Source organism: Staurois parvus, unplaced genomic scaffold (assembly GCF_062004578.1).
Source record: "Staurois parvus isolate SC_StPar_1 unplaced genomic scaffold, SC_StPar_1.0 ptg000540l, whole genome shotgun sequence".
NCBI lineage: Eukaryota > Metazoa > Chordata > Amphibia > Anura > Ranidae > Staurois > Staurois parvus.
In genome coordinates, this window is record NW_028318336.1 from 587,147 (window position 1) to 614,877 (window position 27,731).

The 27,731-nt window shown below is 46.4% G+C and overlaps 2 protein-coding genes across 2 annotated transcripts in view; one reads left to right on the forward strand and one right to left on the reverse strand.

Annotated features, from left to right (window-relative positions):
• LOC149451417 (uncharacterized) overlaps positions 1-27,731 on the reverse strand; it is a 502,187-nt gene that overhangs the window by 12,368 nt on the left and 462,088 nt on the right. The window lies entirely within an intron of this gene.
• The window catches only part of LOC149451418 (NUAK family SNF1-like kinase 1), a 63,032-nt gene that overhangs the window by 10,987 nt on the left and 24,314 nt on the right, over positions 1-27,731 (forward strand). Inside the window, exons 2-3 of the mRNA XM_089690700.1 lie at positions 15,929-16,049; positions 27,201-27,352. Coding sequence (XP_089546826.1) covers positions 15,929-16,049; positions 27,201-27,352 — 273 coding nt within the window. The remainder of the gene's footprint in view (positions 1-15,928; positions 16,050-27,200; positions 27,353-27,731) is intronic.

Genomic DNA, 27,731 nt, shown 5'->3' on the forward strand with positions numbered 1-27,731 from the left:
CAGTCATGCTGGAACAGAAAAGAGTCTTCTCCAAACTCTCATGACATGAGATTAGCACATCTTGGCTTGATTGCATAGCCAGCTTGGTGACCCTACTTTTCTCTACTGTAGATATGATTGGTCAGTGAAGTAGCAGCAACCGCAGCATTCTGCACTCATTTTACTTCAATATTGAAGTCTTCTAGTGTGTATGGAATGACAAATTCAGAATAACACTGTCATCCATATTCAGTATAATCTCACAGCCTTTGAACAGAGTACCAAGTTTCTGCTAGTCATTACTGAATCCCAAGTTCACTGTGAGTACACCTCCGCCCAAGGGGTGTATTTAACATCTGACCATTTAGGCTGTCGTTAGTGGCAGCACATTGCGTAGTCGGGTCTGCTAATGACAAGTGACAGGAACACTGCCATGCGGGAAGCTTAGCCTCTAGACTCAGGAACTGCTGGAAGTCATAAAAATGTACCCAATGCACATCCTTTATAAGAACGACATGCCCCTTCTAATAACAAAGGTCACATTTATTCAATCAAGTCTTCTTCAATTAGCTCAGAAACAGGAAACCCAAACCGGACGCAGTAGGTCAGGATGACATCTTTGAGTTTACCCTTCCGTTAGACTTTGTATTGTCTAGGCTTGGTTTTTACTTTCTCATTGTACAGGCAATTCATTTTTCACTCTCACATGCACATGGTATTAAAGGCTTGATTCACTATGGTTGATTACACACCGGCAATTCTGCCATTGGTAGCCCTTTACAGAATCACCAAAGTACAAGGGTACTTAAACCTGGACCAGGGGCGGACTGACCATTCGAGCACTCGGGCACTGCCCAAGGGCCCGGGGTCAGTAGGGGGCCCCATGAGATGCCTCTGGTACCTTTCATTGGCTTTTTCATAGGCTTTTTTGGGTGTGGGTGAGGACACAGGCCCCATGATCCCCTATTGCCCAGGGGCCCCATGAGTTGTCAGTCCGCCTCTGACCCAGACTGTAGGAATTAGACAAAATCTACCCTTGCAGTCCCACTCTTTCCCACTGAAAGGGTTAAATGCTTGTTTAGTGCAGGGTTGCAAGGATAAGATGTAATACTTACCCCGATCCTGGACCTGGCAGGCTCCCTCCACCCATGTGACCGATCCAATGTAGCATAAGGTACTTCATGCCCTGTTCCCAAGCTTTCCTCCTCATGTACATTGCTTAGTTAATGGCCAAGATGACCTTCGTGATGGAAATGTTATGGCTGTCAATGGAGTAAGAACAGAAGTTTAATCTTCCAATGGGCACACCAGTTAGAACAATTATAGAGACAGGCAACAAAGATGATTCAAAGGTCTGAGGGATAAAACTTATCAGGGGAGACATCAGGAACTTAATATTTGCAGTCTGGAAGAAAGAGCTGACATCCCTGTGCCTGCGTGGGTTTCTTCAAGGTACTCCGGTTTCTTCCCACACTCCAAAGACATGCTGGTAGGTGAATTGGTTTCTGTCTAAATTGTCCCTAGTATGTGTATGTATGAATGTGAGTTAGGGACCTTAGACTGTACACCCCTTGAGGGTTAGGGACCTTAGATTGTACACCCCTTGAGGGTTAGGGACCTTAGATTGTACACCCCTTGAGGGTTAGGGACCTTAGATTGTACACCCCTTGAGGGTTAGGGACTGATGTGAATGTACAACATATATGTAAAGCGCTGCGTAAGTTGACAGCGCTATACAAGTACTTGAAATAAATAAATAAACTGAAACCTTTAAATACATCAAGGCAGTGAAAAAGGTTCAGGGGGGCAGGATTTTCAATATCTAGTGAAGATCAAGAACAAAGAGACATGACCTCATACTGTCAGGAGGAAAGTTCAAAACTAATTCTAGAAAGTACTGATGCTTGGAATAGACTTCCAGCAGAGGTAGTGAGTCAGTCAACAGTAAGTGGATTCAAACATAGATTTATAACAAAAAGAAAATAAAAACATATATAAATTAAAAATATATGGCAGACTCCATGGACCTCCTGGTCTATGTTTCAGGTATGGTGGCTACTGTTTAAGGAGGTTCCTTTTTAGTTTTTGTTGTGTCTCTAGGACGGGAAGTGGATGGATATCTTCCCAACAAGACACAGACAAAAAAAACCCAGACAGGGGTACTAACACTTCTCTACCTTATCCAGAACCATTAAAAAAAAAACATTTTGGACAGACCTTAATTGAAGTCACTTGGGACAACATCTCACCAGTCAAAGAAAAAGTAACACCATAGCCGAAGTTGAGTGAGCTCTAACACCTAGCATACATGTTTGTAATTTTATTAGATAACAGTCCAATTCAAAATGTTCAATTTTCAAATGGTTCTAATGGTTGGGGACAATTCGGCGAACAATTTTGACCACAGTCATAAAAAAATTGAAGGTGAAACTGGGAATTTTTTCCCTTGTGAACGAAAATTTTTTGAAAAAATTGTGAATGTGGTTTTTGTTTCTGCAAAAATTGTAGTTTTTGCAATGCTGTAATGTGCTGGGTAAAGTCTGACCCAGAAGTAGAACTTTCGTTGTCTTTCTGTATATGTATGTGGTTAGATCAGAAGCATAAACATTATAAGATTTTTTTGCATCCTGAAATTGAAATTTAAGGTCTTCCCAACAAAATTTGTTAAGTCACTGATGTTACTTTCTCCTGATATGACAAAGATTTTTTACAAATATGAACATTCAGACTAAATACTACCTTTATGGCTAGCTTTAGCGAGTCTGTCACTGCCAATATGGTTACACTATCGGAAATGATCTCTCTTGCACTGGGTGAACTTGTGTCTTTTTCCACCAGACTAACTATGTAACTATGATTTCCCTAGAGATGGTTGTGCATGAAAATCCCAGTTTTTGAAATACTCAGACCAGCCCATCTGGTACCAACAACCATGTCACGTTCAAAGTCACTTAAATCCCATTTCTTCCCCATTCTGATGCTCGGTGTCAGGGCTCCAGGTATGACGAGAGGTGTGTGGACTGACACAGGGAAACGCAGGCTTAAGATATGGTATAAACAATATAATTTATTAAGACTAACAATACAAAACGCAGTGCAAAACTAAACATAAACACAGTGCAAACAAACCAAACCACCCACCGATAACAATACATACAATACAAGAGTAGTCAGGCAGGCCGGGTCAGTAGCAAACGGGCAAACGGAGTACCAGGAACAGGCGGGAGAGTGGTCGGGGTCACAAGCTGGGTTCAGTAACTCACGGGCAGCGCGGTACAAAGGGTCAGGCAGAGAATGGTCAGGGTCACAAGCCAGGGATCAAGCAGGAGAAGTCAGCAGAGGTCAGGGTCGGCAACAAATCAGACAGGAACAGGAATACAGGATACAAGGTACAGGGGCCCATGGAAAAACACACACCAAGGCCCTGACTGTGAGTCTGGCCATTCCTTAAATACAACCCCTGCAATCAGCTTCAGGTGTTTGGCTGATTTCAGGGGTGAGTCTCTGATTGCTGAGAGCACCTGCTGGCCAGCCCTGGTACTGCAGCCCACAAGGCAGGTGAGTCCCACCATTATTGGCAAGTCCATTCCTGACACTCGGTTTGAACTTCAGCAAGTCCTCTTCACCATATCTAGATGCCTAAATGCATGTGATTGACTGATTAGCAATTTGTGTTACCAAGCAATGCAATTGAACAGGTATACCTAATAAAGTGGCTGGTAGTTGTATGGTTCCATATTTATCATAACTGAATGATTTTGAAGGAACAAGAAAATTGCAGGCTATAGATTCCCACAGCCCTCAGCATAAAGCCCTCAACCCTTTGGGATAAATTTAGAAATCCTATTTCATGAAATAGTCAGCACCAAAATACACAAATATGTGCAATGTAAAGATAAAGAGGAGGCATTGCTAAATTTGGGTTGCTTGAAAACAATTCCTGTCGGACATGCCAAAAAAATGCGTCAGGCTTTGTTCAGCTACAGTGTGGTTGCTGACTCGTCTCAGCGTGCTCGGGAGCCTTGCCCACATGTGGATGTCGGACTGCTGATGTATCATTTGAAACCAGATTGCATCAAGAAAGACAGAAGTTGGGTAATGGGGACATCAAGGCTGAGCTATGAGCATAGAAAGAGTTGTTGCTCAAGGCAGCCAATCAGATTCCATCATTTGGAGAGGATACACAAACAACATAGTGTGCATATCTCATACAAACCAAATTGCATGGTACAGTGATCATTGTGCGGATTCCCCCATCATTTTCAGAGGATTTGCCCATCAGTTGTTCGATACAACATAATGGAGAGATTCTGGAAGTGAACAAAATTTATCCATCACATTTAAAGCTAGACTGTAGAAGGGGGGGTTACAAAAAAATCTAAACCAGGGGTTTCCAAACTTCCTAAGCAAAGGGTCAGTTTATTATTATTATACAGGATTTATATCGCCGCCAACAGTTTGCTCAGCGCTTTACAATATAACGGGAGACAATACAGCAACAATACAGTTCAATACAAGAGGGTTAGGAGGGCCCTGATCCTGGGAGCTTACAATCTAGGAGGGAGGGGCTAGTGGTACAAAAAGTAGTAACTGTGGGGGATGGACTGGTTGGAAGAGTAGAAGATTCCATTATTAGCTGAGGGCAGGATAGGCTTCCCTGAAGAGATAGGTTTTCGGAGATCGCCTAAAAGTGAGCAGAGTAGACGATAGTCTGATAAATTGGGGTAGAGAGTTCCAGAGGATGGGGGAAGCTCTGGAAAAGTCCTGGAGATGAGTATGGGAGGAGGAGACAAGGGAGCTAGAGAGCAGAAGGTCTTGCGAGGTGCGGAGAGTACGGTTTGGGTGATATTTGGAGACAAGATCGTTGATGTAATTTGGGGCAGAGTTATAAATGGCTTTATATGTTATTGTTAATGTTTTGAATTTTATCCGTTGGGCAATGGGAAGCCAGTGGAGGGATTGGCAGAGAGGGGTGGAGGACACTGAGTGGAGGCCAGTGGAGGGATTGGCAGAGAGGGGTGGCGGATACAGAACGGTTAGTAAGGTGGATGAGTCTGGCAGCAGCATTCATGATAGACTGAAGAGGGGATAGAATGCGATTGGGTAGGCCAATGAGGAGAGAGTTGCAATAGTCAAGGCGAGATATAGCAAGGGAGTGAATAAGTGGCTTAGTGGTTTCCGTGGTTAGGAACGGGTGTAGTTTACTGTCCTTTTGACGTTAGGAGGGCCGGACTGTGACCATTGGGATTAGAAAATGCCCTGGCATCAATGGGAAAAAACAATGCCTCATCATTTGTTTGAATGGAAGGAATTCTCATTGTTTGCATCAATGGGAAGAATAGTGCCCCATCAATGGTGTCAATGGGAGCAGGGCTGCTGTTAGAAACCATGGGGCCCCATACAGCCAAGCTGACAGGTCCCCCCCCAAAAAAACCCAAAAGTTTACTATGCTTCAGTTATGCATTAACACAGCGAATGATCAGTACCAATCGCTAATTGTGTTCATTCAGGAATGAAAGGGGCTGGTAAATGTAACCTTTACCCCACTCTTTATCGTGAAAGATCCTGTTGTGTTCTTGCAGCTGCTGGTGGCAAGGAGAGAAGGGAAGCCGGAAGCACTGCGGGAGTGGAGGCACACAGGGGGGCCTGGGCAACAGGGGGAAACATATGGTGCACAGGGAGGGTGATGGGTGCAGCGGGTAGGGAGGACAAGGGGGCAATTACTGGAACCGATCCCCTGTATGGCTTTCTCTGCAGCAGCTAAAAGCCAATGGGAGGGAGAGCTGAAGAAGCCAGATTTCAGCTGAGCCATACAGGGGATCGGTTCCAGTAATTGCCCCAACCCACCCCGCGCTGAACACCCTCCCTGCCAACATTTGATTCACCCAGCTGCCTGGGCCCCCCTGCTGAGATGGGCCCTGTACAGGAGGATCGGTGGTCCCTCCTTTTCCACGACCCTGAGTGGGAGGAATGGTGCCCTGTCAAAGGCGTCAGTTGGTGGAATAGTGCTCTAAGGGCCAGAAAAAGGCAAGCCAAGGGCCACATTCAGCCCCCCAGGCCACAGTTTGGAGACCACTGGTCTAAACCATAGCACTTTCACCTCCTTTCTGCCCAGGGCAGTTTTCAGCTTTCAGCACTGTCGCACTTCGAATGAAGCCAACAACTGTGCTTACATCGCGATCAACCGTGTCATTGGACACAGCTGATCACGTGGTAAAGGGCTGCTGTGATTGACCCTTTACCGTAATCTGTGATCAGCTGTGTCCAGGGGTTCTGGAAGGATGTCATATGACACCCTCACAGAACTGGATGACCACGCTTTAGCCGTCATTCGGCTATAGCCCGGTCGCCAAGTGGTTAAATATGCCACTAGGAAGGCAGAGAAATCTGCAAAAAAAAAGAAAATCAATATTTTTATTAAATTGACAATATTTAAAATTCCTCAATAAGTTCATGTGTAAACAACAAAAAATAAAATATAGAAATATTGTATCATGGTCAATATATAGGTGTGTGCCCTGACAATGTCTATGCGTTTTGTGGATAGACCGCTTCTTTAGGACTAGGATGTACCATACCCTCAACCCTCCAACTGCTACATCTGAAGGACAGCTTGTTCTGATGGATAACTACTTATGCAGGCCATAGACGGGTCAAAAACCAGCCGTTTTTTAATAAAAAAAAAATGAAAAATCGGTTGTTCAAGTGGCCGACGTTACCACCAACGGTAAAAAAAATTGGCCGATTTTCATCCCGTCTACAGCCGGCATTTAATTACTTCTGTCCCTTGCAGAGAGCTCCGCTATTATATTTGACATGAAAAAGTCTTGCGGTTGCAACAATGTATCCATTTGTATCCATTTCGGATACAGATGTTTGTATTCGGATACAAATAGATACATTGTTGCAACCGCAATACTTTTCTTATAAAATATATTAGTGGACTGAAATTCTTATTATCTTTCTTCTTTTTCTTGTCCTTTTTTTCTTGTTCTTTTTCTTCTTCTTGCAGGTCACGGCTCATGCGCAGATTTTTTATCGGTAAAACAATCAGCCGATTTGCCCATTATTGCCGGGAAAATCGGCCGATTATTAAAATCGGCCACAAATTTTCCAACTTTACCGATAAAAAAAATGTGCCAAAACTCCAAAAACGGCCGACCAACTAACGGTACAAAATTTTTTTTTTTTCGGCCAAAAAATCAGCTAATTTTCGACTCGTCTATTGTCTGCATTACTGCCAGGATCACTAGGTGCAAAAAAAGGAGAAGAAAACCTAAAAAAAGAAAACTAATGCAGCCATCACATCTAAGAATTGGTAACCTGCAATATAATAAATGTTTGCGTTTGGATTTAATAACGCTTTAATAAATTCATCTGTCAACCCCCAGCTTATCCCAACCAGACCTTCCCTTTAATTCATCCAATGCAGGGCAGGAAGGCTTAGCCTGGAGAAAGCAGCTTTCCTATCAGGCACTTTGAAAAATGTGGGGGGTCTTTTTTTTTTCTATCACAATCCTCATTATCTTCCTATTCCCACCTCCATATTTCCTTCTTATTCTAAGACCACAATGTGCTAGGAGGAATTTTAATGACTCCAGACATACCCAACATTCCAGAAGAATTCCCAGTGTAGTGGACAAGAAGAATTTTATATAGAAAGAAATATTGGAGCCTGAGATTCCTCTGGGGATCGAAAAGAAAACTTTCCTTGCTTCCATGGGGGTGAATGAAATGTTCTTTGCAGCTGTGCAGTTCCTATGATTCACGATCTGTATCAGGAACTCAGGAAAGGAAGTCTACTTCATATTACCACCGCTGGTCATATAGGGTGGGCCGCAGGCAAAGCTGCCGGCATTGACCTGAAAGCAACTGAATAAGCAGATAAAGTTCGTAGGTGGGTGTTATATCGCACATCCTCTTTATATATAAAAGCGTTATGGTTGGCACAAAAGATTAGGAAATAAAGAACTGTTCCACCTAATAGCCACAGGTCAGATCTGGGCCATCATGACCCAATCCTAGTCACCACCCATTGGGAAGAAGACCAATCCTAGTCACCACCCATTGGGAAGAAGACCAATCCTAGCCACCACCCATTGGGAAGAAGACCAATCCTAGTCACCACCCATTGGGAAGAAGACCAATCCTAGCCACCACCCATTGGGAAGAAGACCAATCCTAGTCACCACCCATTGGGAAGAAGACCAATCCTAGCCACCACCCATTGGGAAGAAGACCAATCTTAGTCACCACCCTTTGGGAAGAAGACCAATCCTAGTCACCACCCTTTGGGAAGAAGACCAATCCTAGTCACCACCCATTGGGAAGAAGACCAATCCTAGTCACCACCCATTGGGAAGAAGACCAATCCTAGTCACCACCCATTGGGAAGAAGACCAATCCTAGTCACCACCCATTGGGAAGAAGACCAATCATAGTCATCACCCATTGGGAAGAAGACCAGTCCTAGTCACCACCCATTGGGAAGAAGACCAATCCTAGTCACCACCCATTGGGAAGAAGACCAATCCTAGCCACCACCCATTGGGAAGAAGACCAATCCTAGTCACCACCCATTGGAAAGAAGACCAATCCTAGCCACCACCCATTGGGAAGAAGACCAATCCTAGTCACCACCCATTGGGAAGAAGACCAATCCTAGTCACCACCCTTTGGGAAGAAGACCAATCCTAGTCACCACCCATTGGGAAGAAGACCAATCCTAGTCACCACCCATTGGGAAGAAGACCAATCCTAGTCACCACCCATTGGGAAGAAGACCAATCCTAGTCACCACCCATTGGGAAGAAGACCAATCCTAGTCACCACCCATTGGGAAGAATGGCCAGAGTAGTTGTACTTCTGTTCTGTCATTAACAAGGTTGGTCATGCAATTCAGGCAAAATACACCGATCAGCCATAGCTTGATGACCACCCACCTAATATTGAGTGCATTCCCTTTAATCACCAAAACAGCCCTGACCCGTTGAGGCGTGGACAAATGTACACCTCTGAAGGTACGCTGTGGTATCTGGCACCAAGCCATCAGTAGCAGATACTTTAAATCCTGTAAGTAATGGCGTGGGGCCTCCATGGATCGGGCTTGTTTTTTCAGCACATCCCACAGATGCTCAATTGGATTGATGTCTGGATAATGTGGAGGCCAAGTCAACACCACCACACAAAAATAGATCCCCTTCCTTGACAATAGATCCCCCACCAACAGCAATAGACCTCCCCAGCAACAATAGACCACCACACAAAAATTGATCCCTTTCATTGACAAGAGATCCCCAGCAGCCAGCAACAACAGATCCTCTAGCACACCACAGCACCCTTTGCCATTACATTTTCAGCGCTGGAGTTGCCGGAACTGTGTTCTGCCATGTTCCCATTGAAAAAAAGTCCTGGATAGGCCCCTAGATGCCTTGAGATAGCAAAGTATGGGGCGATGTGGTGTGAAATTGAGCGTTGGTGGAGGATCTATTGTAAAAGAAGGGGATCAATTTTTGTGTGGTGGTCTATTGTTGCTGGGGAGGGTTATTGTTGGTGGGGGATCTACTAACATCATTCAGTTCTGTTCTTAGATTTGTAATTTTGCACTGAGGCTTTATTGCCAAGCCTTCAAATATGTTTGCCATTGGACCGTTTAATGGTTCCAAATTTCCAGTGAATCCCTGGACATGCTTCCTGAGAACAGCCAACGCAGACGCCTCTGAGCTTCTTATCATGGCCTCCAAGCCTTATCGCAGACACATTAGTCGGAGGAGGATGTGGTTAAGCCTGCCGGAAGCAGCTCAGCTGAGTGCTGTTAGCAGCCTTCTAGGATAGATAAAAGCTTCCTGATATTCGAGTGCAGGCCGTATGTTCATGTAACATGTCTGCGTCCGAGTACGGGATACGGCACAAGACCGCGGTGCAAGAGTTCACATAGGCAGCTCAGTGGCTAAATGGTTAGCACTTCCCCCTGGCAGTACTCAGGTTGTTGGTTCAAATCCGAACCACCTACTGGGAGTTTGCATGTTCTCCCTGTGCCTGCGTGGGTTTCCTCTGGGTTCTCCAGTTTCCTCCCACACCCCAAAGACATGCTGGGAGGTGAATTGGCTCCTGTCTAAATTGGCCCTAGTATGTGTATGTATGAATGTGAGTTAGGGACTTTAGATTGTAGCGTTTTCTGTGCGAATTCCGCACCGCATCAGAATCGCACCCCATTCATGCGAACCGATGCGGGTGTGTATGTTAAGTTAACAACACCCCGAAAGCGGTCCGCAAAACGTGGTGCGATGTGCAGAATGGGATCGCATAGGTGTGAATACCCGTGCGATCCGATTCTAGTGCGGACCCAAAAAAAGGGTCCTGCAGGTATTTGGTGCGGATGCGGTGCGATTAGAGCCATACAAAATGTACAAATGCAGTGCGGTTCCTGTGCAAATCACATGCGATATACCACACCGCATATATGTGAACCCGGACTGAAAGCTGCATGCTACATCCCAACCACAACACCACCTGCCTGGAGTTTGCATGTTCTCCCTGTGCCTGCATGGGTTTCCTCTGGGTACTCCAGTTTCCTCCCACACCCCAAAGACATGCTGGGAGGTGAATTGGCTCCTGTCTAAATTGTCCCTAGTATGTGTATGTATGAATGTGAGTTAGGGACCTTAGATTGTATGCCCCTTGAGGGTTAGGGACCTTAGATTGTACACCCCTTGAGGGTTAGGGACCTTAGATTGTACGCCCCTTGAGGGTTAGGGACTGATGTGAATGTACAATATATACAGTTGTGTTCAAAATAATAGCAGTCAGACATCACTAACCGGATCAATCACTGTTTTTGGTAGAAATGATATTTCTACATGGCAAATAATTTCCTAGCAGGTGTAGTAGAGTAATAGAAATCCAACAGACCCAACAGTCATGACATGCATGCTGCTGATTCTGTGTCATTGAATCACTCATTGAAAGGGGCGTGTTCAAAATAATAGCAGTGTGGAGTTCTATTAGTGACGTCATTCATTCTTTGAAAAACAGGTGGCAATTATTGCCCTTATTTAAGGAAGGAAGGCAGCAAATGTTGGACATGCTGGTTACAGTGCATTTCTCTCTGAAATTCTGAGGAAAATGGGTCGTTCCAGACATTGTTCAGAAGAACAGTGTACCTTGATTAAAAAGTTGATTGGAGGGGAAAACATATAAAGAAGTGCAGAAAATGATCGGCTGCTCAGCTAAAATGATGGCAAATGCTTTAAAATGGCAACCAAAACCTGAAAGACGTGAAAGAAAGCGAAAAACTACCATTGCAATGGATAGAATAGCCAAAATGGGGCGGACTCAGCCAACAATCAGCTCCAGGAAGATGAAAGAAGGTGTGACGTTCCCTGTGAGGACTGTTACAATTAGAAGACGCCTATGTGAAGCCAAGCTATCTGCAAGAAGTCCCCGCAAAGTCCCCCTGTTGGAAAATGTGCTGAAGAGGTTACAATCTGCCAAAGAGCACATTGACCGGCCTAAAGAGAAATGGCGCAACATTTTGTGGACTGATGAAAGTAAGATTGTTCTTTTTGGGTCTAGTGGGCGGAGACAGTTTGTCAGACGACCCCCAAACACTGAATTCAAGCCACAGTACACTGTGAAGACCGTGAAGCATGGTGGTGCAAGCATCATGATATGGGGATGTTTCTCATACTACGGTGTTGGGCCTATTTATCGCATACCAGGGATCATGGATCAGTTTGAATACATCAGAATACTTGAAGAGGTCATGCTGCCTTATGCTGAAGAGGAGATGCCCTTGAAATGGGGGTTCCAACAAGACAACGACCCCAAACACACCAGTAAACGTGCAACATCTTGGTTCCAGACCAACAAGATGGACGTTATGGAGTGGCCAGCCCAATCCCCGGATCTTAATCCAATAGAAAACTTGTGGGGTGACATCAAAAATGCCGTTTCTGAGGCAAAACCAAGAAATAGAGAAGAACTGTGGAATGTAGTCCAATCATCCTGGGCTGGAATACCTGATCACAGGGGCCAGAAGTTGGGGGACTCCATGCAACACAGATGTACAGCAGTTCTCAGAAACAGTGCGACTACAACCAAATATTCATGAAGTCATTCAAAGGAAAGCAAAATCTTCAAACATTTCTCAGTTTATATAGTGAATGTTTGAGTTTGTAAATAAGAATACAAACACTGCGATTTTTTTGGAACCGTCTAATATTCACTTTTCTTCAATTTTTTTAGAGGAACAACACAAATTTGATGTATTTTTCTTCATGTTTTCATTTGGAATAGAATGTGTCGTGTTCCCGATGTATTTGTGTGGATGGTAATAAAAGCTATTAGAAGGATTTTGAGCTTTATTCACTTTTTTCAACACACTGCTATTATTTTGAACACAACTGTATATTGTACATTCACCTCAGTCCCTAACCCTCAAGGGGCGTACAATCTAAGGTCCCTAACTCACATTCATACATACACATACTAGGGATGATTTAGACAGGAGCCAATTCACCTACCAGCATGTCTTTGGAGTGTGGGAGGAAACTGGAGTACCCGGAGGAAACCCACAGAGGCAGAACATGCAAACTCCAGGCAGGTAGTGCCGTGGTTGGGATTCAAACCAACAACCCTAGTACTGCCAGGTGGAAGTGCTAACCATTTAGCCACTGTGCTGCCCCCTTTTTATTTATTTATTTATTTCAGGTACTTATATAGCGCCATCAATTTATGCAGCACTTTACATATATATTGTACATTCACATCAGTCCCTAACCCTCAAGGGGTGTACAATCTAAGGTCCCTAACCCTCAAGGGGCGTACAATCTAAGGTCCCTAACCCTCAAGGGGCGTACAATCTAAGGTCCCTAACCCTCAAGGGGCGTACAATCTAAGGTCCCTAACCCTCAAGGGGTGTACAATCTAAGGTCCCTAACCTTCAAGGGGCGTACAATCTAAGGTCCCTAACCCTCAAGGGGCGTACAATCTAAGGCCCCTAACCCTCAAGGGGCGTACAATCTAAGGTCCCTAACTCACATTCATACATACACATACTAGGGCAAATTTAGACAGGAGCCAATTCACCTCCCAGCATGTCTTTGGAGTGTGGGTGGAAACCGGAGTACCCGGAGGAAACCCATACAGGCACAGGAAGAACATGCAAACTCCAGGCAGGTGGTGTTGTGGTTGGGATGTAGCATGTAGCTTTCAGCCTGGGTTCACATATATGCGGTGCGTTATATTGCATGTGATTCGCACAGGAACCGCCCTGCATTCGTACATTTTGTATGGCTCTAATCACACCGCACCAAAAACACGCAGAACCCTCTTTTTTGGGTCCGCACTAGAATCGGATGGCACGGGTATTCACACCTATGCGATCCCATTCTGCACATCGCACCACATTTTGCAGACTGCTTTCGGGGTGTTGTTAACTTAACATACACACCCGCATCGGTTCGCATGAACGGGGTGCGATTCTGATGCGGTGCGGAATTCGCACAGAAAACGCTGGGAATTCCGCACCGCATCAGTGTGAACCGGGACTAAGGTTACGAAGACAAGACTCTGCACATTAAAAGCAAACGCCTTTGCCATATGTCAAAATACTTCTATGTGTTTGTTGCTCGGCTGTGTTGTGACAGTGCGTGTTGATCGGTCTTGCACTGTTTATGCGCAGCATTTGGTTGGCACGGGATTACGTAATGATGGTAAAATTAGACCGGGGACGGAATGCTCTGTAAGCTGCCCCTATTGATTCCGCAGGGCACCCTGTACTCTGTCCTCCCTGTCCTATCACTACATTAGAGCCCATTCACATGACTGGAAAACAGTGCGACTTGAAGTGTTTGTCTTTTTTTTTTCACATAGCAGCCATATTTGTATCTGAAATGTCCACAGAACAATGTATTTTCATCCAGATACCTTATTTATTTATTTCAGGTACTTATATATCACCATCAATGTACGCAGCACTTTACATATATATTGTACATTCACATCAGTCCCTAACCCTCAAGGGGCGTACAATCTAAGGTCCCTAACCCTCAAGGGGCGTACAATCTAAAGTCCCTAACCCTCAAGGGGCGTACAATCTAAGGTCCCTAACCCTCAAGGGGCGTACAATCTAAGGTCCCTAACCCTCAAGGGGCGTACAATCTAAGGTCCCTAACCCTCAAGGGGCGTACAATCTAAGGTCCCTGACCCTCAAGGGGCGTACAATCTAAGGTCCCTAACTCTCAAGGGGCGTACAATCTAAGGTCCCTAACCCTCAAGGGGCGTACAATCTAAGGTCCCTGACCCTCAAGGGGCGTACAATCTAAGGTCCCTAACTCTCAAGCGGCGTACAATCTAAGGTCCCTGACCCTCAAGGGGCGTACAATCTAAGGTCCCCAACCCTCAAGGGGTGTACAATCTAAGGTCCCTAACTCTCAAGGGGTGTACAATCTAAGGTCCCTAACTCTCAAGGGGCGTACAATCTAAGGTCCCTAACTCTCAAGGGGCGTACAATCTAAGGTCCCGAACCCTCAAGGGGCGTACAATCTAAGGTCCCTAACCCTCAAGGGGCGTACAATCTAAGGTCCCTAACCCTCAAGGGGCGTACAATCTAAGGTCCCTAACCCTCAAGGGGCGTACAATCTAAGGTCCCTAACCCTCAAGGGGCGTACAATCTAAGGTCCCTAACCCTCAAGGGGCGTACAATCTAAGGTCCCTAACCCTCAAGGGGCGTACAATCTAAGGTCCCTAACTCACATTCATACATACACATACTAGGGCCAATTTAGACAGGAGACAATTCACCTACCAGCATGTCTTTGGGGTGTGGGAGGAAACCGGAGTACCCGGAGGAAACCCACGCAGGCACAGGGAGAACATGGTCTTGTAGTCTTCTGGGACCTTTCAATTCCCCCCCAACACAAATCCACCCAATCCCCCTTCCTAGCACAAATCCCCCCTCCTAGCAGAACCCCTCCCAATCCCCCCTCTTAACACAATCCCCCCCCCAACATAAATCCACCCAACCCCCCCCTCCTAACACAAATCCATCCCATTCCCTCTCCTAACACAAATCCACCCAATCCCCCCTCCTAACACAAATCCCCCCCCTTCCACTCTCCTAACACAAATCCACCCAATTCCCCCCTCCTAACACAAATCCCCCCATCCCCTCCCTAACACAAATCCCCCCAATTCCCCCCTCCTAACACAAATCCCCCCCCTCCCCTCTCCTAACACAAATCCCCCCCCATCCCCTCTCCTAACACAAATCCCCCCCATCCCCTCTCCTAACACAAATCCACCCAAATGCCCCCTCCTAACACAAATCCCCCCATCCCCTCTCCTAACACAAATCCACCCAATTCCCCCCTCCTAACACAAATCCCCCCCATCCCCTCTCCCAACACAAATCCACCCAATTCCCCCCTCCTAACACAAATCCCCCCATCCCCTCTCCTAAAACAAATCCACCCAATTCCCCCCTCCTAACACAAATCCCCCCCAATCCCCCCCTCCTAACACAAATTCCCCCCAATCCCCCCTCCCAGCACCAGCCCAATGGCCATAGCTGCGCCCTATGCGGCTGCCTAGTTCGCCTAGTGGTATCACCAGCCCTGCATGTGCCATTTCATTATGTAAAACTAGAAGTTTTGTTTTCTCCCATTTTAGAATGGGGTGCCTGGAGACTAGGCAAGATTTTAAGGGGTGCATTGAACAAGGAAGGTTGAAGAATTCTGGTACAGACACAGTTTCTCTGAATCCATCACAATCTGATTGTTCTATACGGGAATTGATAGGTTCTTGATATTCTAGACTCGAGGAAACAAGAAAGGTCATCAGTTCCATCTGGGAAATGCATTTTCTTTTTTTTTTTGCCAAGAAGGCGGACCTGAATTTCACAAATGAACGCCGAATGTCAAGTTAAATCTCATATATCTTTCTTTAGGTGGCTGTGAAGTCCATCCAGAAAGACAAGATCACGGATGAACTGGACAGGGTGCACCTTCAGCGGGAGATAGAGATCACGGCGCTGCTGAAACACGAACACATCATTCAGGTCTTCGAAGGTCAGTGCAAGCCTGGGGCACATGTCATCCCGAACATATCACATACACAGGCTTCCCTGAATGCTTCACTCACTAGGATTAAGGCGGCTTTCACACTGACCAGTTTTTGAAGCTTTTTTTGTGTTAACCCCTCGCCTACCGGACTCTTCTACCCCCTTCCTGCCCAGGCCAATGTTCAGCTTTCAGCGCTGTCGCACTTTGAATGACAATTGCGCGGTCATGCAATGCTGTACCCATATGACTTTTATATTATTTTTTTTTACACAAATAGAGCTTTCTTTTGGTGGTATTAATCGCCGCTGGGTGTTTTATTTTTTGTGCTATAAACAAAAAAGTAGCAAAATAATAAAAAACAATTTTTATTTCTTTGTTTCTATTATAAAATTTTGCAAACAGGTAATTTTTCTCCTTCACTGATGTGCGTTGATGAGGCTGCACTGATGGGCACTGATAGGCAGCACTGATGGACACTGATAGGCAGCATTGATGGGCACTGATGAGGTTGCACAGATAGGCAGCATTGATGGGCACTGATAGGCGGCATTGATAGGCGGCACTGATGAGCTTGCACTGATGATGCTGCACTGATAGGTGGCACTGATGGTCAGCACTGCTGGGCACTGAGGGGTGGCACTGATGGGCACTGATGGGTGGCACTGCTGAGCACTGGTGGGTGGCACTGCAGGGCACAGGTGGGTGGCACTGATGGTCACAGGTGGGTGGCACTGCAGGGCACATGTGGGTGGCACTGATGGGCACAGGTGGGTGGCACTGCAGGGCACAGGTGGGTGGCACCACAGGGCTCAGGTGGGTGGCACTGATGGTCACATGTGGGTGGAACTGCAGGGCACAGTTGGGTGGCACCGCAGGGCACAGGTGGGTGGCACTGATGGGCACATGTGGGTGGCACCGCAGGGCACAGGTGGGTGGCACTGATTAGCACATGTGGGGGCACTGCAGGGCACAGGTGGGTGACACCGCAGGGCACAGGTGGGTGGCACTGATTAGCACATGTGGGGGGCACTGCAGGGCACAGGTGGGTGACACCGCAGGGCACAGGTGGGTGGCACTGATGGGCACAGTTGGGTGGCACCGCAGGGCACAGGTGGGTGGTACTGATGGGCACAGGTGGGTGGCACTGCAGGGCACAGGTGGGTGGCACTGATCATCAGTGCCCTGATGATCAGTGCCGATCCCTTCGCTGACAATTGCTGGTTCTCAGCAGTAAAGTGCAGCCGATAACCAGCAACTGTATTTACCGGTGATCTGCTCTGTCATTGGATACAGCTGATCACGTGGTAAAAAGCCGCTGTATCATGTGATCAGCTGCTTCCGTAGGACACAGTGATCACTGGGGGCGCCGGGTGCACGCCGCTGGGGCGCGTTCTGGAATGAGGTCCATGGATGTCACCCCAGAATTACACAAATGTGCTGTAGCTGTCCTTCGGCTATAGTGCGGTTGGGAACTGGTTAAAAAAAGCGCCTGAAAAGCTCAAGAAAAAAGCCACCATCAGATTACAGAACGCACGAAAATTCCGATTTTCTAAATAAAATTCGACCCGTTTGGCCGGCATTCGGGTCGAATTCCGAACAGATTTTCTTTAGAAAATCAGAAACTTTGTGCGTTTTGTAACCCGATGGTGCCACCATTGATTTGATTCAGCCAACCAAGCCTTCAATTTCCCCTCCTGTTGCTACAGAAACGAATTTTCGTGGCCAAGAATTTTCTTTTCTTTCCAGGTCACGGCTCATTTCTTTTTCGTTTACATTTCTTGCACGATTCTCCCATCATCGATTCGAAATTTGTTTGTTTTTTCAAAAAATGTCCAACATGCCCGATCACTCAAATTCAATGGTCGCTCAAAAATTGGGCGTTTCTGTGACCCACTAATGGTGTGAAATTCGAAAGAAGATTCTTAGAAAAGATTCTTTCGGGATTAAAAACTGCACCAAAAATGCTACTCAGAGGCGTTTTTGAGGCGCTTTTGAGGTGTTTTTGTTTATTTCAATGGGAAGAGGAGTTTTTGGGGTGTTTTTTTTAACTCACCAAACATGCCCCAAAGATACTGCAAGCAGGAGTTTTTACATCGCACCGCAAGCGCAACGCCTCCGTGTGAAAACATGCATAGATGTACATAGAAGCGTTTTTCTTGAGCTTTTCAGGCTCTTTTTTGGGTTCACATATATACGGTGCGGTATATCACATGTGATTCACACAGGAACCACACCGCATTCCTAACAGATCACATGCGAATTGTGTGCAGTGCGATCAGAGACGTACATTTTGTATGGCTCTAATCGCACCGCACCAGCACCAAAAACATGCAGGACCCTTTTTTGGGCCCGCACTAGAATCGGATCGCATGGGTATTCACACCTATGTGATTCGATTCTGCACATCGCACCGTGTTTTGCGGACTGCTTTTGGGGTGTTGTTAACTTAACATACACACCCGCATCGGTTCGCATGAACAGGGTGCGATTCTGATGCGGTGCGGAATTCGCACAGAAAACGCTGCAAATTCCATACCGCATCAGTGTGAAACCGGGCTAAAAGTAGCCTTGGTGGTCTCCTTTTTGTATGGAGACAAGTGTCTGTTATAACAGCAGATGACTGACACGCAGCCAATGACTGACACCTGGCCAATGACTGACACCTGGCCAATGACTGACACCAAGCCAATGACTGAAACCTAGCCAATGACTGAAACCTAGCCAATGACTGACACCTGGCCAATGACTGACACCTGGCCAATGACTGACACCTGGCCAATGACTGACACCAAGCCAATGACTGAAACCTAGACAAGGTCTGAAACCTGGCCAATGACTGAAACCTAGCCAACAACTGACACCTAGCCAATGACTGAAACCTGGCCAATGACTGAAACCTGGCCAATGACTGAAACCTAGCCAATGACTGACACCAAGCCAATGACTGGCACCAAGCCAATGACTGGCACCAAGCCAATGACTGAAACCTAGCCAATAACTGACACCAAGCCAATGACTGACACCTAGCCAATGACTGAAACCAAGCCAATGACTGAAACCAAGCCAATGACTGACACCTGGCCAATGACTGGCAGGTAGCCAATGACTGAAACCAAGCCAATGACTGACAGCTGGCCAATGACTGACACCTGGCCAATGACTGGCAGGTAGCCAATGACTGAAACCAAGCCAATGACTGACAGCTGGCCAATGACTGAAACCTAGCCAATGACTGACACCTGGCCAATGACTGACACCAAGCCAATGACTGAAACCTAGCCAATGACTGAAACCTAGCCAATGACTGACACCTGGCCAATGACTGACACCTAGCCAATGACTGACACCTGGCCAATGACTGACACCAAGCCAATGACTGAAACCTAGACAAGGTCTGAAACCTGGCCAATGACTGAAACCTAGCCAACAACTGACACCTAGCCCATGACTGAAACCTGGCCAATGACTGAAACCTGGCCAATGACTGAAACCTAGCCAATGACTGACACCAAGCCAATGACTGGCACCAAGCCAATGACTGGCACCAAGCCAATGACTGAAACCTAGCCAATAACTGACACCAAGCCAATGACTGACACCTAGCCAATGACTGAAACCAAGCCAATGACTGAAACCAAGCCAATGACTGACACCTGGCCAATGACTGGCAGGTAGCCAATGACTGAAACCAAGCCAATGACTGACAGCTGGCCAATGACTGACACCTTGCCAATGACTGACATGTAGCCAATGGCTGACACCTGGCCAATGACTGAAACCTAGCCAATGACTGAAACCTGGCCAACGACTGACACCTAGCCAACGACTGAAACCTAGCCAACGACTGACACCTAGCCAATGACTGACACCTGGCCAATTACTGGCACCAAGCCAATGACTGAAACCTAGCCAATGACTGACACATAGCAAATGACTGACACCTGGCCAATGACTGACACCTGGCCAATGACTGACACCTGGCCAATGACTGGCACCAAGCCAATGACTGAAACCTAGCCAATGACTGACACCAAGCCAATGACTGAAACCAAGCCAATGACTGATACCTGGCCAATGACTGACACCAAGCCAATGACTGACACCAAGCCAATGACTGAAACCTAGCCAACGACTGACACCTAGCCAACGACTGAAACCTAGCCAAAGACTGAAACCTAGCCAATGACTGACACCTAGCCAACGACTGAAACCTAGCCAAAGACTGAAACCTAGCCAATGACTGACACCTAGCCAACGACTGACACCTGGCTAAGGACTGAAACCTAGCCAATGACTTACACCTAGCCAATGACTGAAACCTATCCAATGACTGACACCTAGCCAATGACTGAAACCTGGCCAATGACTGAAACCTATCCAAAGACTGACACCTATCCAATGACTGACACCTGGCCAATAAGAGACACTTAGCTGTCCATGCTTAAGCCAGTTAATGATCACTAATTACACTGCAAATGGAATCCTGACCATGACACCTATCAAGGAGGTTTAGGTTCCGTTCACAGCTATGCAGTTTGCTTTTTGTCCATTTTGCAGTGCTTTTTCGCAGTTCATTTTGCTTTTTGCTACATGCGTTTTTACCGCATTTTGTTCAGCTTTTTTTTTTTTTTTGAAAGTGGATTTTTTTTTTTGCTGCACAGAATAAAGATGCAAAATGCTGCAAATGCGCACTACCATGCATTTCAGAAGCTTCTCCATTGAACTCTATTGAAGCAAAAACTCAGCTTTTTTGCTTTTAAAAACGTCCCCAACCCTTTCCAAAAACGCAGCGGCTCAAAAAAGCATCAATGTGAACGTGTCCCATAGGAAACCATGTAACATGGACTGTAGGGCGTTTCTGCAAAAAGCACTAAAACACACACTGGTACTGAGCCGTACAGCACATGCTTGGCTTTACTAGAACAATGCGCACAAAGCAAAATCAAAGTAGAGAACTACTTGTCTGTTGGGGGTGGTTGTGCCAGAAAAATGTAAATTTTTTCTGGCAATTTCATCTCTAATTGTACATCAGTTTAATATGAGGATTAGAAGAGGAATGCAGAAAAGCCTACTTTAAATTCCCGAACCCTTTTTCTTAGTTTTATACATTGCAATGTGCAGATTCAACGATCAAACACCGAATGATTCCAGAATGTGGGTGGTGGAGCACTGGACTCCAAGTAGGGTGGCCACCTCATCCCTATAAAACCGAACACATAGTAATTACACGGGTTCTGTGGCTGATTAAGGTGGTAATTAAACTCACTTATGCAGGCCATATGAATTCCGAATTCATTTTCTTTTGAAAATCGGAAATTTTGTGCGTTTTGTAATGGTGCCACCATTGATTTCAAAATTCAACCAACCGAGCCTTCAATTTGCCCTCATGTTGCTATAGAAAATAATTTTAGTGGCCAAGAATTTTCTGTTCTTTCCAGGTCACAGCTTTACATTTCTTGCACGATTATCCCATCATTGATTCGAAAGTCGTTCGTTTTTCAAAAAATTTCCAGCATGCCCGATCATTCAGATTTGATGGTTGCACAAAAATCGTCCATTTCTGTGACACACTAATGGTGCGAAATTCAAACGAAAATTCTTAGAAAAGATTTTCGAAAGAAAATTATTTCGGAATTTGACCCGTTTTTCAAAAAGTTTCCAACATGCCCGATCACTCAGATTCGATGGCTGCACGAAAATCGGCCATTTCTGTGACACACTAATGGTGCGAAATTCAAACGAAAATTCTTAGAAAAGATTTTCGAAAGAAAATTATTTCGGAATTTGACCCATGTATGGCCGGCTTTACCCCAGGTTCACAGCTAAGCATTTTCTGCAGCGTTTTGCAGAAACGCAATACATGTGTACCTTGCCTTACGAATTTAATTTGGGGGACTTTTCGTATTGCGAAAAAATTTGTATTCCCATAGGAATGCATTGAAAACCAATTAATCCATTCTGGAGGTCAGAAAAAAGTAACTTTAAAGGCATAAATACTGTACAGGGACATGATTAAAAATTGATTTGTAAATGCACTGAAAACCAATTAATCTATTCCGGAGGTCAGAAAAAAGTAAAAAAAAGACTTATCTGTTCCAAATTCTTTATAAAGTGCACTTTAAAAGCTTATATACTGTACAGGGACATGATTAAAAATTTGTAAATGCATTGAAAACCAACTAATCCGTTTGTATGGCTAAAAAAAATTTGTAAACCGAGGCATTATTTTCAATGGATTTTCATTCGTAAACCGAAAATTATGTTCGTAAACCGAGGTACGCAAGTACAGTCCATTTATCATTATTTCCTATGGGACACGTTCACATCTCCACGTTTCCCCACGGTAAGTTTTTGGAAAGGGTCAGGGACTTTTTTGAACGCAAAACGTGGCTTTTTTGGTTCCATAGACTTCAATGGGAATGCTGTCAAAAATGCAAGTGCGCCCCTTGAGGGTTAGGGACTGATGTGAATGTACAATATATATGTAAAGTGCTGCGTAAATTGACGGCGCTATAGAAGTACCTGAAATACAATAATACAATTTTAAAACATTTAATGTGTTAATGATAACAGGAAAAGCAGTAAAATACAGTAGATCCCCTTCAGCATGCACCAATCAATCCCCCACACAAAAGACCCCTCCCCAGCAACAATGAACCCCCAGCAGCAACAACAGATCCCCTGGCAGCCAGCAACATTAGACTCCTCCCTCAACAGGAGATCCCTCCCCGCAACAATAGACTCCTCCCTCAACAGGAGATCCCTCATAGCAACAATAGACTCCTCCCTCAACAGGAGATCCCTCCCAGCAACAATAGACTCCCTCCTCAACAGGAGATCCCTCCCAGCAACAATAGACTCCTCCCTCAACAGGAGATCCTTCCCAGCAACAATAGACTCCCTCCTCAACAGGAGATCCCTCCCAGCAACAATAGACTCCTTCCTCAACAGGAGGTCCCTCCCAGCAACAATAGACTCCTCCCTCAACAGGAGATCCCTCCCAGCAACAATAGAATCCTCTCTCAACAAAAGATCCCTCCCAGCAACAATAGACTCCTCCCTCAACAGGAGATCTCTCATAGCAACAATAGACTCCTCCCTCAACATGAGATCCCTCCCAGCAACAATAGACTCCTCCCTCAAAAAAAGATCTCTCCCAGCAACAATAGTCTCCTCCCTCAATAGGAGGTCCCTCCCAGCAAAAATAGAATCCTCGCTCAACAGGAGATCCCTCCCAGCAACAATAGACTCCTCCCTCAAAAAAAGATCCCTCCCAGCAACAATAGACTCCTCCCTCAACAGGAGATCCCTCCCAGCAACAATAGAACCCCATGCAAAAATAGATTCCCATCAGTGACAATAGAACCCCAGCACACCCCAGCAGCCAGCATCAATAGACCCACCAGCACACCCCAGCAGCCAGCATCAATAGACCCTCCAGTACACCCCAGCAGCCAACATCAATAGACCCACCAGCACATCCCAGCAGCTAGCATCAATAGACCCCCCAGCACGCCCCAGCAGCCAGCATCAATAGACCCCCCAGCACACCCCAGCAACCAACATCAAAAGACCCTCCAGCACACCCCAGAAGCCAGCATCAATAGACCCTCCAGAACACCCCAGCAGCCAACATCAATAGACCCTCCAGAACACCCCAGCAGCCAACATCAATAGACCCTCCAGAACACCCCAGCAGCTACCATCAATAGACCCCCCAGCACACCCCAGCAGCCAACATCAATAGACCCTCCAGCACACCCCAGCAGCCAACATCAATAGACCCCCTGCACACCCCAGCAGCCAGCATCAATAGACCCTCCAGCACACCCCAGCAGCCAACATCAATAGACCCTCCAGCACACCCCAGCAGACAACATCAATGGACCCCCCAGCACACCCCAGCATCCCTTGCCATTACATAAATTAGTGCCAGAAACTGCGTTGCCCCGCGTTCCTGCTGAAAAAAAGTTGTGTATACTAGTAACATCTATTTTAAGAATCCCGCCAAGCTTTTTTTTCACATTTTTCCTGTATAAATTCTTTTAGCGTATTTTACTAGGAAAATCCCGGCTGCAAAATATTTATTTACTGCCCCCCTTTGCCTGGATTTGCACGGCAGACGCGGGTCACATAAATCCGGCCATATAATGAGTCCTCTGTAAGCTCAGCCTTATAAATGTCAGAGTGAACTTTGAAAAGCCGCAGTCACAATGGTATCACTTCCCCAGGAACGTGCGCCCGTCGCATACCGCGCCGCTCGCATACCGCGCCGCTCGCAGAACAATTTTAAGACCGTGAAGGAATTGGAGCGGCTGAAGCAGATCGCGGCGGGGTGGAGGTATAACGTTTTGTTTCGCAGTCCGTCGCAGGCAAACCGGAATGTCTGGGCGGGGCGCTTCCCTGGATAACCGATTATTAAAGCTTGTTGAAACTCTACAAGTCAGTTACAGCAAATCCTTTATGAAGTCTGAATTTAACCCCTCGCCTGCAAGGCGTTGTCACCCCCTTCCTGCCCGGGCCAATTTTTGGCTTTCAGGGCTGTCGCACTTTGAATGACAATTGTGCGGTCATGCGACACTGTACCCATATGACATTTGTATAATTTTTTTCTCACAAATTTCTTTTGGTGGTATTTAATCGCCGCTGGGGGTTTTATTTTTCGCGCTATAAACAAAAAATAGCAAAAATGTGAAAAAAAGTCTTTCTTTTTTGCTTCTATTAATACATTTTGCAAACAGGTAGTTTTTCTCTTTCACTGATGTGCGTTGATGAGGCTGCACTGATAGGCAGCACTGATGAGGTGGCACAGATAGGCAGCACTGATGGGGACTGATGAGGTGGCACAGACAGGCAGCACTGATGGGCACAGATAGGCAGCACTGATGGGCACTGATCAGGTGGCACAGACAGGCAGCACTGATGGGCACTGATAGGCAGCACTGATGGGCACTGATAGGCAGCACTGATGGGCACTGATGAGGTGGCAAAGATAGGCAGCACTGATGGGCACTGATGAGGTGGCACAGACAGGCAGCACTGATGGGGACTGATGAGGTGGCAAAGATAGGCAGCACTGATGGGCACTGATGAGGTGGCACAGACAGGCGGCACTGATGGGCACAGATAGGCAGCACTGATGGGCACTGATCAGGTGGCACAGACAGGCAGCACTGATGGGCACAGATAGGCAGCACTGATGGGCACTGATAGGCAGCACTGATGGGCACTGATGAGGTGGCACAGATAGGCAGCACTGATGGGCACTGATAGGCAGCATTGATGGGCACTGATGAGGTGGCACAGATAGGCAGCACTGATGTGCACTGGTAGGCAGCAATGAAGAGCACTGATAGGCTGCACTGATGAGGCGGCATTAGTGGACATTGATGAGGAGGCACTGATGATGCTGCACTGATATACAGCAATAATGGGTACTGATAGGCGACACTGATGGGCACTGATAGGCAGCACTGATGGGCACTGATGAGGCGGCACAGATAGACAGCACTGATGGGCACTGGTAGGCAGCACTGATAGGCTGTACTGATGAGGTGGCACTGGTGGGCATTGATGAGGAGGTACTAATGATGATGCATTGATATGCAGCAATGATGGGCACTGCTAGGCAGCACTGATGGGCGGCACTGACTGACAGCACTGATGGGCACTGACAGGCGGAACTGCTGGGCACTGATGGGTGGCACTGCTAGGCACAGATAGGCACTGATGGGTGGCATTGCTAGGCACAGATAGGCACTGGTGGGTGACACTGCTGGGCAGCACTGCAGAGTACTGATCATGGAGATCTCCGGGTGCACGCCACAGGGGGGGGGGGGATGCACGGGGATGGCGCGTTCTGGGAGTACGTCATATGACGCCCTCCCAGAACTGGACAACCACGCTGTAGCCCTCATTCAGCTATAGCGCAGTAAGGATGTGGCGAAAGGTTGGCTGTATGGGGCCCCGTGGTTTGTCACCACCACCGGGTCCAGAACAATCTGCGTTCAACCAGAGAAGACCTCAAAACAGAACTGCAGTCAAAAATAACAAAAAAAATGAATAGCTCATGAAAAGATAAAGCGACAAATCAGTTTTCCCTGCAATAGTCTGCTTCAATACAGAGGTTTCCCCTGCACTGCTTTTTTCTGCCATTAGATGTCCTCAGTCTGATGGCCCACGTCTTTCAACCCACTTTCTCTGAGCCCAGGTCTGTCCTGAACTATCCCCCCCTCCACCAGCCTGTGACTGGACAGTGAAAGAAGAAGTAGCGATCACATCATAATTACAGAAGCAATGTTTCGGATTCACGCAGGGCCCCTTTATCAGGCATGTGTGTGATGAATGGGTCCTGCGTGGCTCCGAAATATCACTTCTGTTAGGCCTGGTTCGCACCAATGTATTGTGCTTTTTGTCCATTTTGCAGTGCGTTTTTGAACTTTTGCAGGAGTGTTTTTTCCACGTTTTGCGTTTTTTACACGCGGTCATTGGCCGCCATGCCATGCAGCAGTTTTAACGTCACATTCTGAGTCTGACAGGCAGCGCCGCCTGTCAGTCCCTCCTATATGGGTATGTGTAGCTGTACCTCAATGGCAAGCCAAGCGAATGGATCACAGTTGCAGGGTGGTCCCACAGTGCAAAACAGCCCAAAATAAAAAGGCGAAAAAAAAAAAAATGGAAACCTGCCTTCACCGTCCTCTGAAAAGCAATACACTCAGATCACTTTTCAGACACAAGGGGGAAAGGAGTGTAGCGAAACAGCATGCATCGTCTTTCAATCTTCTGCAGACTAATGCAGGCCATACATAGTTCGAATTCTGAACAATTTTCGTACGAAAATCGGACCTAAGAATAATCAGCCGACTTTTGGTCTGTTAGTGGGGCAATGGCATCGGCCGATTTTCGTGGTTCCTCTCCATTTCGTTTATGGGGGATGCTGGAAAATTCGTAGAAAACGACCGATTTTCGAAACCATTGGTGGCACCGTTGTATTACAGAACGAACGATGTTTCGATTTTTGGACGAAAAATCTTTCAGATTTCGAACCATGTATGGCCTGCATAACCCTTACAATCTAACGTGTTTTTTTTCCTCTTCCATCCTTCCGATACTCGATGTTATACCTGCCTCCTTTTTTTTTTCCCATCCATTCTGCAGTGTTTGAGAGCTCAGAGAAAATCATCATCGTCATGGAGTACGCCAGCAACGGGGAGCTCTACGACTTCATTAATAACAAGCACCAGATCCCCGAGAGTGAAGCGCGCCGATTCTTCCGCCAGATTGTGTCGGCCGTACACTACTGCCATAAGGTAAATAGGGGGCGCCACGCCCAGGGATGACCGATTATAGATATTGTAATAACTCCATAATGTGCATTGAGCTCAAAAATGTCCCAGTACCTACCTGTCCCCCAAACACTTACCTGCGGTCCCTTGTCGCCACCACCGGGTCCAGAACAATCAGCGCCCAACCAGAGAAGGCCTCAAAAGCAGCCAAAAATAACAAAATAAAAATGAACAGCTCATGAAAAGATAAGTCAGTTTTTCCTGCAATAGTCTGCTTCAATCCAGAGGTTTCCCCTGCACTACTTTTTTCTGCCATTAGATGTCCTCAGTCTGATGGCCCGCACTTTGTAGCCCACTTCCTTTTTAGCCCAGGTTTGTTCTGAACCAGCCTGTGACTGGACAG